Below are 21,342 nucleotides of genomic sequence, written 5' to 3'. Positions count from 1 at the left end.
ACAAAGTGGGAAGGAGATACACGGCTCCTTCGATTTTAGTCACGAGCTGTCTTAGAGGAACCATATTTCCAAAGTTGGAAAATGTCTTTTTAAGAAATTTCAATCGATAATGTAATGCTGATGGCAAACTGCTCACCCTTTTTGCATCATTTTGAATGGAATTCACACGCGACAATTTCATGTAATAGAAAATATATGGTTGCATTTTATGTTACAATTCTTTTAAATGGCTTCAGGGATCAGTAAAAAGGAAGGAAAATAAATCCTTGGTACCCGCCCATTTCTCTGCTAAACTGTGGGTTTTTCTTATGGCTGCACGCCTGTCATGGTTCCTAATCCTGTTTGCTGGTATTGCATTCGCGTGCCCAAGGAAAATATGCCGGCTCCAAACTGTGACTGTTGTTTTATCTCTTTCTCTATAAAATACCCCAATTGTTTTCAAATATTGTTGCTTAGAATATTGGTTAAAAGCAGAGCTATCTTCTTCCATTGTAAGTAACAAAGGCCTATTACTGGGATTCAGCCACTCTGTCTTCATGCAAGGATGTGACCAGTGGCTAAATCTAAGTCAGGGGTGGCCAACTCCAGTCCTCAAGACCACCCAATTGGTCAGGTTTTAAGAATATTCCTGCTTCAGCACCGGTTGCTCAATGAGTCCCTTCTTCAGCACAAGTGGCTCAATCAGTGGCTCAGTCTTCGACAGCCAGTGATTGAGCCATCTGTGCTAAAGCAGCGATAGCCTTAAAACCTGACTTGTTGGTGGCCTTTGAGGACTGGAAACGGCCACTCCGGATATAAGTGCCCTCGGGCCCAACTCCCAGTAAAGAGCTGCTTATTTAAATTCTTCTATATCACTGAGACTTTGGGATTCACCATTCCCAGCCATGCATGTTTGTATAATGATGCCCCTGAGTCCCAGTACACATCTGCAGTAGTGCAGTAGTGCAGTAGTAGACCTATCGGAGTAAGTGGCATTCCAGCCTTAACTGCTTTAAAATCCAGACAGCCCTCTCTCGGTTTCAGTGATATGTATTGGGACTCGTGGATACAGGGCACATCAAGACTTGCCTTTTAACCCCTCTGCTATGTTGAAGGGCCCCTCTTGCAGAGAAGGGGTTACAGTTGTTTCAATGCATTATGGCACAATCCTTATAAACAAAAGGTAAAATGTTCTCTGAGCACCATTTGTAAAAAGGGAAGAGGTTACCTATTTTAACGGATCCTGTATTGGTAATCTAGGTTTGTAAGAAGGGATTCTCCCCTCATACTACCACACATCAAACACTGGGGTTATCATCAGATAATCCTCCCTAGGAGCCATTTCAAGTTCAAGGTAGCCCAACTCCTGTAGTGTTGATGCAAGCATAAATCTAATTATTAGTAAAAACACCAGACTAATCAAACACTTTCACTCTTGTGTGTCGCACCCAAAAATTCCCGTTTAAAAAAAGGGTGTCACAAAACGTGTTACAGGGCTAGTTACTTCCTCTGCCTTATGCTGTGTTAGGGCAGAGCACAATAACGGCATTCTTTTGTAGGAGTGACACAGTTGTATACTTGTTTTTAGTGTTGTGGATGCAATAAGTAACTGATGCAAATAATAACTGAGACTGAACCAATAATTTTGCTGAAAACAGACTCTCGCTGTCGTGTTTTGCCACTGGAAAGACACACAAGAATTTAAATGATAGTAAATAATATATACATTTCTGTTTTACATCTTACTTTGCCACTCATTTATCTATGTTCTAGTAAAAACTGTTGACCCTTTTCTAATGCAGCAGCAGCACATGACTTGGTGTGTGTTTAGACCAACCAATTGATTAATCTTTCTGCATTGTAGTGGATCATCTAACGGTCCCAGCACAGCGGGTCACAAAGTAATTCTCTTCTGTAAAGTTATGCCAAAGCTTTCATTCCTTCATTCCCACCTCACAGCCGAGACTTGATTTGTGTAAGCAGAAGACCCACCCCTGTGCAAAAAACAAGTCGTTTCATTAACTCACGGGCTTCTCTGATAAGCTCTACCTGTAAAGCTTTGTGACATAGATGTAGCGTTTCAAACTTTGACTAAAGAATGCATTAAAAAAGGGGGACAGTAAATCACATGCAATGTTTTATTATGTTGGAAAATCCATCACATTGTGGCTAACTTTATTGTTTAACCATTTCATTCATCTATTTCTCTTCAAGTAGCAGGTAACAAAGATTTGTCTTTGGTGGTCTCAGTTTGGTGGGTTAGCACGTATCCACTTCTGTCCACCAATACAATTCCACATTATAGATGTATTCTCAACTCTCCGTATTGCTTTCAATGTTTTTGCCCCAGAATTGCACCACTTCAGCAGTGTGCCTCATGCTGGCTCATAGAAAAGTGTTACTAATGAAATGAGAAGCTAGTGTGGCACTGCCACGTGTGTCTCCTTCCTGCGACTGAGCGATCCCAAACCTCTATTGGGATCACTCAGCAGCGCAGCTCCGCTTTATGCCAACACGTGACTCGCATGCATGCTGACTGCCCATTGCATGGAAGCACCAGATATGTTATAAATGTAGTGTACATGGACATGTGAGTAATGATGTATGACAGCTACTTTCTCAGGGTTTCGCCCGGCTCTTACCACGTAAAGATTTCCTTCCAGCCCAGGTTTGGTAACTTTGCTTGTTCACCATCTCCACACTACCACCGGGCCTCATTTCCAAACCTTGAGCTGGATTCACATCTTTGGATGATCAGATGCCAGGTGGTCACGCACCAGTGGTTTATTCATGAAAACAGCAGGGCGAGAGATATCGGGAAGGACAAGACAGCAGGGCTGCACCTGAAGCCACAATGATTCACCCGAGTTCAGGGGGAAAAACCCGCTGGGTTCGTTTATAATGGACGGGATGGAAGTTTTAACTTCTTTGAAGACATGTAGCTAGTTACACAAGATCTCCCTCTTTTTGTGGACATTAGTAACCTATTAATTTGGGATATGATTGTCCTCTTAAAGCACTTTAACCCGTTGCAAATCTACACATTCACTTGTGCTTTAATACATTGTATTGGTGGACAGACACAAGATGCTTTCCCTGCCTGTCCAGTTTATCCTGAGCATTGTGATTGATTTTCTAAGTCTTAATCAGGTCCCTGTCTCTCTGCTCAGATCGCTTTGGGATGAGCCATTCAGGCAGACTACCCTCTGGGAATGCCATGCGAGTCCTCAGCTCCAGCACAGACCTGGAGGCAGCTGTGGCAGATGCTTTGGTAAGAGGAAAGGGACGCCTGAGACTGGACGTCTTGCATAACTACGCGGTATTGTATGTCACTAGGAGAGACGCCCTTGGTTTCGAAAAGAACGGTCTTGCTGGTTATACTGATGTCAAACAGCAGGGGAAGACCATGCAAAACAACCAAAACCAATATACAAGAGCAGTGGCATGCTCTGTTAGTGCTTCATTTCAGCTTATTTCCCCTAAGGCAGCGGTAGCCAACTCCAGTCCTCAAGGGCCACCAACAGGTCAGGTGTTCAGGATATCCCTGCTTCAGCACAGGTGGCTTAATCAGTGACTCAGTCAGTGACTGCACTACCTGTGCTGAAGCAGGTATATCCCTAATACCTGGCCTGTTGGTGGCCCTTGGGAACTGGCGTTGGCCGCCTCTGCACTAAGGATAATGCGATATGAGAGGTTGGACTTTATCCAGACGCACTCTGCGTGATTAGTGGGGGTACACGGGCTGGGGTGGGGGTCTGTATAAATTCTTCTCCTTCCTGATCATTCAGTGTCCCTGTATATGGGTCACTTAAGGCAGGGGTGTGCAATTTTTTTCCCCTGCGCCCCCTTGCTGGCTCACCCTCCTCCTTGCACCCCCATGGCAACGCGGCATCATTAGATGCCATGGCGACGGACCGCCAGAAGCCGTCTGAGCCAAGCTAAGTGAAGTTACAGCCTTTGCCGCTCCCACTACATTGAATTTAAATACCTTCTGGAAGAGCACGAGGCCCCTGTAACCGCCACGTCCCCCACAGGGAATCTCGCGCCCGTCAGTTTGCGCACCCTGACTTAAGGTAATGGGCGGACGATTTTAATTTCCTTTAACTCTTTGGTTGCCAAATGTTGCAGCAGTGCAGTATGGAGCAATGCATTGCTGGCTCGTCTGTCAGTCATGGGGTTAAGTGGGTATCCTGTAAGAACCTGTTAACTAATGCAATTGTGCTGCCACTGTGCTGCCACTGTGCTGTCACTGTGCTGTCACTGTGCTGCCACTGTGCTGCCACTGTGCTGCCACTGTGCTGCCACTGTGCTGTTACTGTGCTGCCACTGTGCTGCCACTGTGCTGTTACTGTGTGAGCTTTGTAACATTTACTCATGTTTGCTCCGTTTATTGATTAGACACTCATTTCACACTTGCATTTTTACAAGCCAATGAGATACAATAAGATTCCTCCCTCCCCCCCCCCATTAAACTGCGATCGTACAAATCAGGGACATATGTCTTATTTCAACCTTATCTACTATGTTACTATATAGCTATGTAACTACTATGTAACTATGTAACTACTATGTAACTGTAATTGTCAGCAGACAGTGATTGGATAGTTACAGAACACTGCCTGTGCTGACAATTTATTTATTAATGAGCAGTGACATCATATAGTGTATATTGTTTCTATTTTTTTAAACTGAAAAAGTGCTGTATAAACCTTTTTATTTTCCCCACAGAGACACACTGGTGTGTTCTGTATTTATTTAGCATCTCATACAAATGACTACACTAATGAAAGTTATTTTTGTACCACACGTTCGTAAACAGCATCAAGTACTGAAGTGCGTGTGTATGTTTGTTTAATTGGGCTTTGTTCTAATTTTGTTCTCTTTTTCTTATTTAGCTGTTGGGAGACCCCAGAAGTAAGGTATGGACGCTTTATATTAGAAGCATGTTCACCTCCATAAAATAATTTGGTACAAATACAGTGTTAATATAATGGTATATAATCTTTATTGGTGTATTTTTATAAAGTTTGACTTGTAATATACACAGTAATACTAACTTCTGCTGCATACCATATAAATGTTACAAGAAAAAACGTGCAATTTAGACCAAGAACATAAATATTACGGTGTTGTGTGTAATTTAGTGCCTATTCCACTTGCAGGGGGGGGGGGGGAGGGGACGAACAATTATTAGGGACAGGCATAAATTGCTACTGAGGTGCCCCTAAAGGTTGCATTTAAATCTGCACATAACATATTTAGATGGTAATGTATCTAACCATTGACTTAATAACAAATGGATCGTTACACTGCAGAAAATATACATTTGCAATGCTGATTTAAGGGTATAGTTCTAGTATATACAAACCTTAAAAAAAGCAGCCATGCATGAATCACTGACTTCCACAATCGAAACCCCTACAAGTTAAAACATTCGCTACAAACATTTACATTGTTTGGGGGATAACACCTTTACTGCCAGATCAGGTGAAAACTCAAAGCTCATCACACATCTTAATGAAAGTAGAGATTATTTGTGATCTCATTTGATGAATCAATAAAGGAGAAAGGATTGGGAACACAGATCAGCATCCTATGAGTCATCATTTCCTGATCAGAAATCTGAATCATTTCTATAGTCCTGCCCGAGCACACCGCTCTCTGCTGGGAGCTTTGCAGGCACACTGACACCGCGGCACAAGGGAGTTGAATTTTGTGGTGTTTGTAGAGTCGTTGCCAGCAGCCAAGATCCTGCAGACCTGGCATCCATGGGGAAAGATGGCAGCCCACAGAAATCTGCCTGTGAGCCAATTAGGAAAGGCTTGCCTTTCTTGATGGGCCCGCCAGCAGGGAGTTTGGGGGCTACCTTGGAAAAGGACAGGTGTCCTCTACTTAAGAAATTAAACTTCTGAATTGGGGATCATCCATATTAACCAGAGCAGTACCACATCAGTAAGCCTCCTGGCTTGTTTATTGCTGAAAAAGAGGGATTGCTGCTTTAAATGAGAATCCCCCTTAGCAGGGTCAGAAACGCATGTTTGGACAAATTGTCTTTACATTCCTTTTTCATTGTGACCTGATGCTTTGCATATTATGTTTCATGTTTCAGCAGTGAATGACTTACATTGCACCCTCCCAGATTCTTGCCAAATCTGCAGTGTTTTCCCCTAAATACAAGTTACTGATGTAACACAAATGTTTTAGTTTTCCGTGCTGTGTGCTACACAACCTTGACTGACATGTCCTATACACAGGAACATGTTCCACTCAATAACTCAATGTGATAAAATCAGAAGAGCTATTTCATCACTGTGTCATCAGAACGTCAGTTCCCTCTATTATCAGAAATGTGTGAGTAGCTTAGCGTAAGGCAGGCATCCAACCGGTTTTTCCTGCTTATTCAACACATTTTAAGAAGAAATGTTCATATCTCATTCTTGTCAAGAACAAGCTGTGATTGCCCATTCCTGTAAAGTATTGTATGTTACCCACATCCTCTGGTATTCTGTATTATTTGGTTGCTACAAAATAATATATAAGATTTGAGGGAGAATCAGTCACTACCATGTTCCTCAACTGCAATGCAGAGAGTAAGCTCTTTGGGGAAGAGATTAACTTTGCATTTTTCTAATGTACACTGCTCTGTGCACAGTCACTGTCATACACACAAGAAACTACACTGCTCTGTGCACAGTCACTGTCATACACACACAAGAAACTACACTGCTCTGTGCACAGTCACTGTCATACACACAAGAAACTACACTGCTCTGTGCACAGTCACTGTCATACACACAAGAAACTACACTGCTCTGTACACAGTCACTGTCATACACACAAGAAACTACACTGCTCTGTGCAGTCACTGTCATACACACAAGAAACTACACTGCTCTGTGTACAGTCACTGTCATACACACAAGAAACTACACTGCTCTGTGCACAGTCACTGTCATACACACAGAAACTACACTGCTCTGTGCACAGTCACTGTCATACACACAGAAACTACACTGCTCTGTGCACAGTCACTGTCATACACACAAGAAACTACACTGCTCTGTGCAGTCACTGTCATACACACAAGAAACTACACTGCTCCATGCACAGTCACTGTCATACACCCAAGAAACTACACTGCTCTGTGCAGTCACGGTCATACACACAAGAAACTACACTGCTCTGTGCAGTCACTGTCATACACACAGAAACTACACTGCTCTGTGCACAGTCACTGTCATACACACAGAAACTACACTGCTCTGTGCACAGTCACTGTCATACACACAAGAAACTACACTGCTCTGTGCACAGTCACTGTCATATACACAACAAACTACACTGCTCTGTGCACAGTCACTATCATACACACAAGAAACTACACTGCTCTGTGCAGTCACTGTCATACACACAAGAAACTACACTGCTCTGTGCACAGTCACTGTCATACACACAACAAACTACACTGCTCTGTGCACAGTCACTGTCATACACACAAGAAACTACACTGCTCTGTGCACAGTCACTGTCATACACACAGAAACTACACTGCTCTGTGCACAGTCACTGTCATACACACAGAAACTACACTGCTCTGTGCACAGTCACTGTCATACACACAAACTACACTGCTCTGTGCACAGTCACTGTCATACACACAGAAACTACACTGCTCTGTGCACAGTCACTGTCATACACACAGAAACTACACTGCTCTGTGCACAGTCACTGTCATACACCCAAGAAACTACACTGCTCCATGCACAGTCACTGTCATACACACACAAGAAACTACACTGCTCTGTGCACAGTCACTGTCATACACACAAGAAACTACACTGCTCTGTGCACAGTCACTGTCATACACACAACAAACTACACTGCTCTGTACACAGTCACTGTCATACACACAGAAACTACACTGCTCTGTGCAGTCACTGTCATACACACAAGAAACTACACTGCTCTGTGCACAGTCACTGTCATACACACAAGAAACTACACTGCTCTGTGCACAGTCACTGTCATACACACAGAAACTACACTGCTCTGTGCACAGTCACTGTCATACACACAGAAACTACACTGCTCTGTGCACAGTCACTGTCATACACACAAGAAACTACACTGCTCTGTGCAGTCACTGTCATACACCCAAGAAACTACACTGCTCTGTGCAGTCACGGTCATACACACAAGAAACTACACTGCTCCATGCACAGTCACTGTCATACACCCAAGAAACTACACTGCTCTGTGCAGTCACGGTCATACACACAAGAAACTACACTGCTCTGTGCAGTCACTGTCATACACACAGAAACTACACTGCTCTGTGCACAGTCACTGTCATACACACAGAAACTACACTGCTCTGTGCACAGTCACTGTCATACACACAAGAAACTACACTGCTCTGTGCACAGTCACTGTCATATACACAACAAACTACACTGCTCTGTGCACAGTCACTATCATACACACAAGAAACTACACTGCTCTGTGCAGTCACTGTCATACACACAAGAAACTACACTGCTCTGTGCACAGTCACTGTCATACACACAAGAAACTACACTGCTTCATGCACAGTCACTGTCATACACACACAGAAACTACATTGCTCTGTGCACAGTCACTGTCATACACACAACAAACTACACTGCTCTGTGCACAGTCACTGTCATACACACAACAAACTACACTGCTCTGTGCACAGTCACTGTCATACACACACAGAAACTACACTGCTCGGTGCACAGTCCCTGTCATACACACACACACAGAAACTACACTGCTCCATACACAGTCACTGTCATATACACAAGAAACTACACTGCTCTGTGCACAGTCACTGTCATACACACAAGAAACTACACTGCTTCATGCACAGTCACTGTCATACACACACAGAAACTACACTGCTCGGTGCACAGTCACTGTCATATACACACAGAAACTACACTGCTCCATACACAGTCACTGTCATATACACAAGAAACTACACTGCTTCATGCACAGTCACTGTCATATACACACAGAAACTACACTGCTTCATGCACAGTCACTGTCATACACACAAGAAACTACACTGCTTCATGCACAGTCACTGTCATACACACACGAAACGATTTGTAATTAACAAACACATTTTTTTATGTTCAGCCGGATTTGACTTTCAGCAATTTGATTACGACATGTTTTGCTCAACATATTTTGCATGAAATGTGAAAGGGAGGAGCGGCCAACTGCAGTCCTCAAGGGCCACCAACAGGTCAGGTTTTCAGGATATCCCTGCTTCAGCACAGGTGGTTCAAATAGTGGCTCAGTCGAAGACCAGCAACACCTGTGCTGAGGCAGGGATATCCTTGAAACTTGACCTGTTGGTGGCCCTTGAGGACTGCAGTTGGCTACCGCTGGTATAAGTGATGGGAAAACTTTAAGGCTACAAAACGGGAGCTAAATAAGAACTAAAGGAAGGATGGATACGGTGTGGCAGATTAACCTTTTCACTGCCAGAGGAGTATTCTGTTCTGGCCCTAAAGTAGTTCTGTTAAGACGACCTAGCATGTAAAAAATGGTCTTACAAGAAATACACATAAAACAGCGAGGCACTAATTACGTTCTCGGCCATTTCTAACGAGAGCTTCCTCTCCAGAAGAAGCCTGTGCGGAGACGCTATGAGCCGTACGGGATGTACTCAGACGATGACGCAAACAGCGACGCATCGAGCGCCTGCTCGGAGAGGTCGTACGGCTCCCGGAACGGGGGGATCCCGCACTATCTGCGCCAGACGGAGGACGTGGCAGAGGTCCTCAATCACTGCGCAAGCTCCAACTGGTCTGAGAGGAAGGAGGGCCTGATCGGACTGCAGAACCTGCTCAAGAGTCAGAGGACACTCAGGTAACATCTACTATGCAACAAAAGAGCCCCAATGCTTCATCCAACATGACATATTAATACTATCTGTTATTCTTCTCTTAAGTAAGGGTTATTAATCGCTGCTCTGGCCAAAGCATTACCTGCAAGCACTTCACGGTAAACCCTTCGCTGCAGGTCCTACACTGCCTGCATATGTTCTCTTTACCTCTCTGTTGGAGTAAGAAGTAGCTCAATAGATTGGTTATTACAGGTATATATCAGGACCTGCCAATTAAAGTGGGGGGGGGGGGGGGGGGGCGGGGGAGGAGAGAGAGCTTAAAACCAACGAGGAGGGGTTCACAAACCTCCCAATAGTGTTTCCAACCTACATTTAAAAACATATACACACAGTCCCTGCACGCTCACTTGTGCAAATGAGCTTGCAGGGCCTGTGTGTAACATCTACTATTCCATTACACCGGGGGTCCAGCAATGCTTTGCAGAGCGATGAGTGGTGTTCAGAGGGCCTGAAATACATTGCAAAGCAAGAAGTAATGTTTGCGTGAGATCCAGGCATAGAACACCTTTTGCAGCCATAAAAAAAGCCATATAAAATGTCTGCTATTTAAGAGGTTCATGATATAGAAGAGGAGCGCTCACGGTGTGGTACAAGTGTCTGCCACACGACACCTCATGCAAACTCTCTGATAAAGTAATACATTTATTCAAAAGTAATGCAGTGGCATGCCAATACTCTGATAAAGTAATACACATTTATTCAAAAGTAATGCAGTGGCATGCCAATACTCTGATAAAGTAATACACATTTATTCAAAAGTAATGCAGTGGCATGCCAATACTCTCTGATAAAGTAATACATGTATTCAAAAGTAATGCAGTGGCATGTCAATACTCTCTGATAAAGTAATACATTTATTCAAAAGTAATGCAGTGGCATGCCAATACTCTCTGATAAAGTAATACATTTATTCAAAAGTAATGCAGTGGCATGCCAATACTCTGATAAAGTAATACATTTATTCAAAAGTAATGCAGTGGCATGCCAATACTCTCTGATAAAGTAATACATTTATTCAAAAGTAATGCAGTGGCATGCCAATACTCTCTGACAAAGTAATACACATTTATTCAAAAGTAATGCAGTGGCATGCCAATACTCTCTGACAAAGTAATACACATGTATTCAAAAGTAATGCAGTGGCATGCCAATACTCTCTGATAAAGTAATACATGTATTCAAAAGTAATGCAGTGGCATGCCAATACTCTCTGATAAAGTAATACATTTATTCAAAAGTAATGCAGTGGCATGCCAGTACTCTCTGATAAAGTAATACATGTATTCAAAAGTAATGCAGTGGCATGCCAATACTCTCTGACAAAGTAATACACATTTATTCAAAAGTAATGCAGTGGCATGCCAATACTCTCTGATAAAGTAATACATGTATTCAAAAGTAATGCAGTGGCATGCCAATACTCTCTGACAAAGTAATACACATTTATTCAAAAGTAATGCAGTGGCATGCCAGTACTCTCTGATAAAGTAATACACATTTATTCAAAAGTAATGCAGTGGCATGCCAGTACTCTCTGATAAAGTAATACATTTATTCAAAAGTAATGCAGTGGCATGCCAATACTCTCTGATAAAGTAATACATTTATTCAAAAGTAATGCAGTGGCATGCCAATACTCTCTGATAAAGTAATACATGTATTCAAAAGTAATGCAGTGGCATGCCAGTACTCTCTGATAAAGTAATACATTTATTCAAAAGTAATGCAGTGGCATGCCAATACTCTCTGATAAAGTAATACATGTATTCAAAAGTAATGCAGTGGCATGCCAATACTCTCTGATAAAGTAATACATTTATTCAAAAGTAATGCAGTGGCATGCCAATACTCTGATAAAGTAATACACATTTATTCAAAAGTAATGCAGTGGCATGCCAATACTCTCTGATAAAGTAATACAATTATTCAAAAGTAATGCAGTGGCATGCCAACACTCTGATAAAGTAATACACATTTATTCAAAAGTAATGCAGTGGCATGCCAATACTCTGATAAAGTAATACACATTTATTCAAAAGTAATGCAGTGGCATGCCAATACTCTGATAAAGTAATACATTTATTCAAAAGTAATGCAGTGGCATGCCAATACTCTGATAAAGTAATACATTTATTCAAAAGTAATGCAGTGGCATGCCAATACTCTCTGATAAAGTAATACATTTATTCAAAAGTAATGCAGTGGCATGCCAATACTCTGATAAAGTAATACATTTATTCAAAAGTAATGCAGTGGCATGCCAATACTCTCTGATAAAGTAATACAATTATTCAAAAGTAATGCAGTGGCATGCCAATACTCTGATAAAGTAATACATGTATTCAAAAGTAATGCAGTGGCATGCCAATACTCTGATAAAGTAATACATTTATTCAAAAGTAATGCAGTGGCATGCCAATACTCTGATAAAGTAATACATTTATTCAAAAGTAATGCAGTGGCATGCCAATACTCTCTGATAAAGTAATACAATTATTCAAAAGTAATGCAGTGGCATGCCAATACTCTGATAAAGTAATACACATTTATTCAAAAGTAATGCAGTGGCATGCCAATACTCTCTGATAAAGTAATACAATTATTCAAAAGTAATGCAGTGGCATGCCAATACTCTGATAAAGTAATACAATTATTCAAAAGTAATGCAGTGGCATGCCAATACTCTGATAAAGTAATACATGTATTCAAAAGTAATGCAGTGGCATGCCAATACTCTCTGATAAAGTAATACAATTATTCAAAAGTAATGCAGTGGCATGCCAATACTCTGATAAAGTAATACATGTATTCAAAAGTAATGCAGTGGCATGCCAATACTCTGATAAAGTAATACATGTATTCAAAAGTAATGCAGTGGCATGCCAATACTCTCTGATAAAGTAATACAATTATTCAAAAGTAATGCAGTGGCATGCCAATACTCTGATAAAGTAATACATGTATTCAAAAGTAATGCAGTGGCATGCCAATACTCTCTGATAAAGTAATACAATTATTCAAAAGTAATGCAGTGGCATGCCAATACTCTCTGATAAAGTAATACATTTATTCAAAAGTAATGCAGAGGCATGCCAATACTCTCTGATAAAGTAATACATTTATTCAAAAGTAATGCAGTGGCATGCCAATACTCTCTGATAAAGTAATACATTTATTCAAAAGTAATGCAGTGGCATGCCAATACTCTCTGATAAAGTAATACACATTTATTCAAAAGTAATGCAGTGGCATGCCAATACTCTCTGATAAAGTAATACATTTATTCAAAAGTAATGCAGTGGCATGCCAATACTCTCTGATAAAGTAATACACATTTATTCAAAAGTAATGCAGTGGCATGCCAATACTCTGATAAAGTAATACACATTTATTCAAAAGTAATGCAGTGGCATGCCAATACTCTCTGATAAAGTAATACATTTATTCAAAAGTAATGCAGTGGCATGCCAATACTCTGATAAAGTAATACATGTATTCAAAAGTAATGCAGTGGCATGCCAATACTCTGATAAAGTAATACATTTATTCAAAAGTAATGCAGTGGCATGCCAATACTCTCTGATAAAGTAATACACATTTATTCAAAAGTAATGCAGTGGCATGCCAATACTCTCTGATAAAGTAATACATTTATTCAAAAGTAATGCAGTGGCATGCCAATACTCTGATAAAGTAATACATTTATTCAAAAGTAATGCAGTGGCATGCCAATACTCTGATAAAGTAATACATGTATTCAAAAGTAATGCAGTGGCATGCCAATACTCTCTGATAAAGTAATACACATTTATTCAAAAGTAATGCAGTGGCATGCCAATACTCTCTGATAAAGTAATACATGTATTCAAAAGTAATGCAGTGGCATGCCAATACTCTCTGATAAAGTAATACATTTATTCAAAAGTAATGCAGTGGCATGCCAATACTCTCTGATAAAGTAATACATTTATTCAAAAGTAATGCAGTGGCATGCCAGTACTCTCTGATAAAGTAATACATGTATTCAAAAGTAATGCAGTGGCATGCCAATACTCTGATAAAGTAATACACATTTATTCAAAAGTAATGCAGTGGCATGCCAATACTCTGATAAAGTAATACACATTTATTCAAAAGTAATGCAGTGGCATGCCAATACTCTCTGATAAAGTAATACATTTATTCAAAAGTAATGCAGTGGCATGCCAATACTCTCTGATAAAGTAATACACATTTATTCAAAAGTAATGCAGTGGCATGCCAATACTCTGATAAAGTAATACATTTATTCAAAAGTAATGCAGTGGCATGCCAATACTCTGATAAAGTAATACATTTATTCAAAAGTAATGCAGTGGCATGCCAATACTCTGATAAAGTAATACATTTATTCAAAAGTAATGCAGTGGCATGCCAATACTCTCTGATAAAGTAATACATTTATTCAAAAGTAATGCAGTGGCATGCCAATACTCTGATAAAGTAATACACATTTATTCAAAAGTAATGCAGTGGCATGCCAATACTCTCTGATAAAGTAATACATTTATTCAAAAGTAATGCAGTGGCATGCCAATACTCTCTGATAAAGTAATACATTTATTCAAAAGTAATGCAGTGGCATGCCAATACTCTGATAAAGTAATACACATTTATTCAAAAGTAATGCAGTGGCATGCCAATACTCTGATAAAGTAATACACATTTATTCAAAAGTAATGCAGTGGCATGCCAATACTCTCTGATAAAGTAATACATTTATTCAAAAGTAATGCAGTGGCATGCCAATACTCTCTGATAAAGTAATACACATTTATTCAAAAGTAATGCAGTGGCATGCCAATACTCTCTGATAAAGTAATACACATTTATTCAAAAGTAATGCAGTGGCATGCCAATACTCTGATAAAGTAATACACATTTATTCAAAAGTAATGCAGTGGCATGAAAATACTCTCTGATAAAGTAATACATTTATTCAAAAGTAATGCAGTGGCATGCCAATACCTCTGATAAAGTAATACATTTATTCAAAAGTAATGCAGTGGCATGCCAATACTCTGATAAAGTAATACACATTTATTCAAAAGTAATGCAGTGGCATGCCAATACTCTCTGATAAAGTAATACATTTATTCAAAAGTAATGCAGTGGCATGCCAATACTCTCTGATAAAGTAATACATTTATTCAAAAGTAATGCAGTGGCATGCCAATACTCTCTGATAAAGTAATACACATTTATTCAAAAGTAATGCAGTGGCATGCCAATACTCTGATAAAGTAATACATTTATTCAAAAGTAATGCAGTGGCATGCCAATACTCTGATAAAGTAATACATTTATTCAAAGTAATGCAGTGGCATGCCAATACTCTGATAAAGTAATACATTTATTCAAAAGTAATGCAGTGGCATGCCAATACTCTCTGATAAAGTAATACATTTATTCAAAAGTAATGCAGTGGCATGCCAATACTCTGATAAAGTAATACATGTATTCAAAAGTAATGCAGTGGCATGCCAATACTCTCTGATAAAGTAATACATTTATTCAGAAGAGAGCAGCGTTTTTGGTCCTGCGTTGGCCCTTTAAACTCATAAAAGGTTGATCCCTTTTGTATGTATGTATGTTTATCTTTATATAGGGCCCACCGCTGTACTCTGCGCTTTACAGAAGAGACAATACAGGGAATTATAATGCAATAACTGCCACAAACAACGTCCGACAATAGAAACGGGAATCCCTGCCCCGGGGAGCTTACAACATATGGCTTAGATTGGGAGAGTTTGAGACGGCAGGTGGGGGAATAAGTGCAGTAGGTGGCAGTGCCTGGCCTTGATGGTGGGTAAGTGCAGTCGGTGGCAGTGCCTGGCCTTGATGGTGGGTAAGTGCAGTAGACGGCAGTGCCTGGCCTTGATGGTGGGTAAGTGCAGTCGGTGGCAGTGCCTGGCCTTGATGGTGGGTAAGTGCAGTAGACGGCAGTGCCTGGCCTTGATGGTGGGTAGGTGCAGTAGATGGCAGTGCTTGGCCTTGATGGTGGGTAAGTGCAGTAGGTGGCAGTGCCTGGCCTTGATGGTGGGTAGGTGCACTAGATGGCAGTGCTTGGCCGCAATGGTTTGTAGGAGCGACTGTGGGTGTGGGACAGTGGCCATGAGTCTGAGTTATTGGAGTGATTCAATTAAGAGGTGAGTTTTAAGGTTTGTCTTAAAGCTGGGTAGAGAAGGTGCTCGGCGTATACTGAGTGTGAGGGAGTTCCAGAGGTAAGGGGCAGGGAGGGAAAAAGTTTAAGGTGAGAGAGAGCGCAGTAGAGCTGAAAGGGATGGAGAGGAGACGGTTATGGGAAGAGACGAGCGGGGGCAGAGTGAGAGATCAAAGCTGATATGTCGGGAGGAGCAGTCCAGTGGAGAGCCTTGAAGGGAAGGAGGAGAACTAGGGGTGATCCAAAATGTAACGGGAAACCAGGAGAGAGATTTAAGGAGGGGGTGAGCAGAAACGTATTACTTTTTCACAAGACCATACCTGAAGATGTACAGCTGAAAGCACTGCTGACTTTTGTATGGAGGTTTAAATAAAACCTCCCTGATACATTGTTTCTTTCTTTTCGTCCTGCAGCCGCGTTGAACTGAAAAGGCTCTGTGAGATCTTCACTCGCATGTTTGCAGATCCTCACAGCAAGGTAATGTTACAGCATCACACTGCGCCACCCAACACACTAATCCCTCGCACAGACACTGCGCCACCCAACACACTAATCCCTCGCACAGCCACTGCGCCACCCAACACACTAATCCCTCGCACAGACACTGCGCCACCCAACACACTAATCCCTCGCACAGACACTGCGCCACCCAACACACTAATCCCTCGCACAGACACTGCGCCACCCAACACTAATCCCTCGCACAGACACTGCGCCACCCAACACACTAATCCCTTGCACAGACACTGCGCCACCCAACACACTAATCACGCACACAGACACTGCGCCACCCAACACACTAATCACGCGCACAGACACTGCGCCACCCAACACACTAATCCCTCGCACAGACACTGCGCCACCCAACACACTAATCACGCACACAGACACTGCGCCACCCAACACTAATCACTCGCACAGACACTGCGCCACCCAACACACTAATCACGCGCACAGACACTGCGCCACCCAACACACTAATCACTCGCACAGCCACTGCGCCACCCAACACACTAATCACTCGCACAGCCACTGCGCCAACCTACACTAATCACTCGCACAGACACTGCGCCAACCTACACTAATCACTCGCACAGACACTGCGCCACCCAACACACTAATCACTCGCACAGACACTGCGCCAACCTACACCAATCACTCGCACAGACACTGCGCCAACCTACACTAATCACACGCACAGACACTGCGCCACCCAACACACTAATCACGCGCACAGACACTGCGCCACCCAACACACTAATCACGCGCACAGACACTGCGCCACCCAACACACTAATCACTCGCACAGACACTGCGCCAACCTACACACTAATCACTCGCACAGACACTGCGCCACCCAACACACTAATCCCTCGCACAGACACTGCGCCACCCAACACACTAATCACGCACACAGACACTGCGCCACCCAACACACTAATCACGCGCACAGACACTGCGCCACCCAACACACTAATCACTCGCACAGACACTGCGCCAACCTACACACTAATCACTCACACAGACACTGCGCCACCCAACACACTAATCCCTCGCACAGACACTGCGCCCCCCAACACACTAATCACTCGCACAGACACTGCGCCACCCAACACACTAATCACTCGCACAGACACTGCGCCAACCTACACTAATCACTCGCACAGACACTGCGCCACCCAACACACTAATCACGCGCACAGACACTGCGCCACCCAACACTAATCACTCGCATAGACACTGCGCCACCCAACACACTAATCACTCGCACAGACACTGCGCCACCCAACACACTAATCACTCGCACAGACACTGCGCCACCCGACACTAATCACTCGCACAGACACTGCGCCAACCTACACACTAATCACTCACACAGACACTGCGCCACCCAACACACTAATCACTCGCACAGACACTGCGCCACCCAACACACTAATCACTCGCACAGACACTGCGCCACCCAACACACTAATCACTCGCACAGACACTGCGCCACCCAACACTAATCACTCGCACAGACACTGCGCCACCCAACACACTAATCACGCGCACAGACACTGCGCCACCCAACACTAATCACTCGCACAGACACTGCGCCACCCAACACTAATCACTCGCACAGACACTGCGCCAACCTACACTAATCACTCGCACAGACACTGCGCCAACCTACACTAATCACTCGCACAGACACTGCGCCACCCAACACACTAATCACTCGCACAGACACTGCGCCACCCAACACTAATCACTCGCACAGACACTGCGCCACCCAACACTAATCACTCGCACAGACACTGCGCCACCCAACACACTAATCACTCGCACAGACACTGCGCCAACCTACACTAATCACTCGCACAGACACTGCGCCACCCAACACTAATCACGCGCACAGACACTGCGCCACCCGACACTAATCACTCGCACAGACACTGCGCCACCCGACACTAATCACTCGCACAGACACTGCGCCACCCAACACACTAATCACTCGCACAGACACTGCGCCACCCAACACACTAATCACGCGCACAGACACTGCGCCACCCAACACACTAATCACTCGCACAGACACTGCGCCAACCTACACACTAATCACTCGCACAGACACTGCGCCACCCAACACACTAATCCCTCGCACAGACACTGCGCCACCCAACACACTAATCACGCACACAGACACTGCGCCACCCAACACACTAATCACGCGCACAGACACTGCGCCACCCAACACACTAATCACGCGCACAGACACTGCGCCACCCAACACACTAATCACTCGCACAGACACTGCGCCAACCTACACACTAATCACTCGCACAGACACTGCGCCAACCTACACTAATCACACGCACAGACACTGCGCCACCCAACACTAATCACTCGCACAGACACTGCGCCACCCAACACACTAATCCCTCGCACAGACACTGCGCCACCCAACACACTAATCACTCGCACAGACACTGCGCCACCCAACACTAATCACTCGCACAGACACTGCGCCAACCTACACTAATCACTCGCACAGACACTGCGCCAACCTACACTAATCACTCGCACAGACACTGCGCCACCCAACACACTAATCACTCGCACAGACACTGCGCCACCCAACACTAATCACTCGCACAGACACTGCGCCACCCAACACACTAATCACGCGCACAGACACTGCGCCACCCAACACTAATCACTCGCACAGACACTGCGCCACCCAACACTAATCACTCGCACAGACACTGCGCCACCCAACACACTAATCACTCGCACAGACACTGCGCCAACCTACACTAATCACTCGCACAGACACTGCGCCACCCAACACTAATCACGCGCACAGACACTGCGCCACCCGACACTAATCACTCGCACAGACACTGCGCCACCCGACACTAATCACTCGCACAGACACTGCGCCACCCAACACACTAATCACTCGCACAGACACTGCGCCACCCAACACTAATCACTCGCACAGACACTGCGCCACCCGACACTAATCACTCGCACAGACACTGCGCCACCCAACACACTAATCACTCGCACAGACACTGCGCCACCCAACACTAATCACTCGCACAGACACTGCGCCACCCAACACACTAATCACGCGCACAGACACTGCGCCACCCAACACACTAATCACTCGCACAGACACTGCGCCAACCTACACTAATCACTCGCACAGACACTGCGCCACCCAACACTAATCACTCGCACAGACACTGCGCCCCCCAACACACTAATCACTCGCACAGACACTGCGCCACCCAACACACTAATCACGCACACAGACACTGCGCCACCCAACACACTAATCACGCGCACAGACACTGCGCCACCCAACACTAATCCCTCGCACAGACACTGCGCCACCCAACACACTAATCACGCGCACAGACACTGCGCCACCCAACACACTAATCCCTCGCACAGACACTGCGCCACCCAACACACTAATCACGCACACAGACACTGCGCCACCCAACACACTAATCACGCGCACAGACACTGCGCCACCCAACACTAATCCCTCGCACAGACACTGCGCCACCCAACACACTAATCACTCGCACAGACACTGCGCCACCCAACACACTAATCCCTCGCACAGACACTGCGCCACCCAACACACTAATCACGCACACAGACACTGCGCCACCCAACACACTAATCCCTCGCACAGACACTGCGCCAACCTACACACTAATCACTCACACAGACACTGCGCCACCCAACACACTAATCCCTCGCACAGACACTGCGCCACCCAACACACTAATCACTCGCACAGGCACTGCGCCACCGAACACTAATCACTCGCACAGACACTGCGCCACCCAACACTAATCACTCGCACAGACACTGCGCCAACCTACACTAATCACTCGCACAGACACTGCGCCAACCTACACTAATCACTCGCACAGACACTGCGCCACCCAACACACTAATCACTCGCACAGACACTGCGCCACCCAACACTAATCACTCGCACAGACACTGCGCCACCCAACACACTAATCACTCGCACAGACACTGCGCCACCCAACACTAATCACTCACACAGACACTGCGCCACCCAACACACTAATCCCTCGCACAGACACTGCGCCACCCAACACTAATCACTCGCACAGACACTGCGCCACCCAACACTAATCACTCGCACAGACACTGCGCCACCCAACACACTAATCACTCGCACAGACACTGCGCCACCCAACACTAATCACTCGCACAGACACTGCGCCACCCAACACTAATCACTCGCACAGACACTGCGCCACCCAACACTAATCACTCGCACAGACACTGCGCCACCCAACACTAATCACTCGCACAGACACTGCGCCACCCAACACACTAATCACTCGCACAGACACTGCGCCACCCAACACACTAATCACTCGCACAGACACTGCGCCACCCAACACACTAATCACGCGCACAGACACTGCGCCACCCAACACACTAATCACTCGCACAGACACTGCGCCACCCAACACTAATCACTCGCACAGACACTGCGCCACCCAACACACTAATCACTCACACAGACACTGCGCCACCCAACACTAATCACTCGCACAGACACTGCGCCACCCAACACACTAATCACTCACACAGACACTGCGCCACCCAACACACTAATCACTCGCACAGACACTGCGCCACCCAACACACTAATCACTCGCACAGGCACTGCGCC

The 21,342-nt window shown here is 44.4% G+C and overlaps 1 protein-coding gene across 28 annotated transcripts in view; it reads left to right on the top strand.

Annotated features, from left to right (window-relative positions):
• Nucleotides 1–21,342, top strand: part of CLASP1 (cytoplasmic linker associated protein 1) — a 217,866-nt gene that overhangs the window by 102,610 nt on the left and 93,914 nt on the right. For 24 of the 28 annotated variants that reach the window (XM_075609841.1, XM_075609839.1, XM_075609861.1 and 21 more), the window contains 4 exons: nt 3,150–3,250; nt 4,875–4,898; nt 9,638–9,882; nt 16,535–16,598. In XM_075609841.1, coding sequence (XP_075465956.1) covers nt 3,150–3,250; nt 4,875–4,898; nt 9,638–9,882; nt 16,535–16,598 — 434 coding nt within the window. The remainder of the gene's footprint in view (nt 1–3,149; nt 3,251–4,874; nt 4,899–9,637; nt 9,883–16,534; nt 16,599–21,342) is intronic. The other 4 variants (XM_075609840.1, XM_075609868.1, XM_075609859.1 and 1 more) reach the window with 1 other exon arrangement.

Source organism: Ascaphus truei, chromosome 7 (assembly GCF_040206685.1).
Source record: "Ascaphus truei isolate aAscTru1 chromosome 7, aAscTru1.hap1, whole genome shotgun sequence".
Taxonomy (NCBI): domain Eukaryota; kingdom Metazoa; phylum Chordata; class Amphibia; order Anura; family Ascaphidae; genus Ascaphus; species Ascaphus truei.
This window is presented reverse-complemented; position numbering and strand designations above follow the sequence as displayed.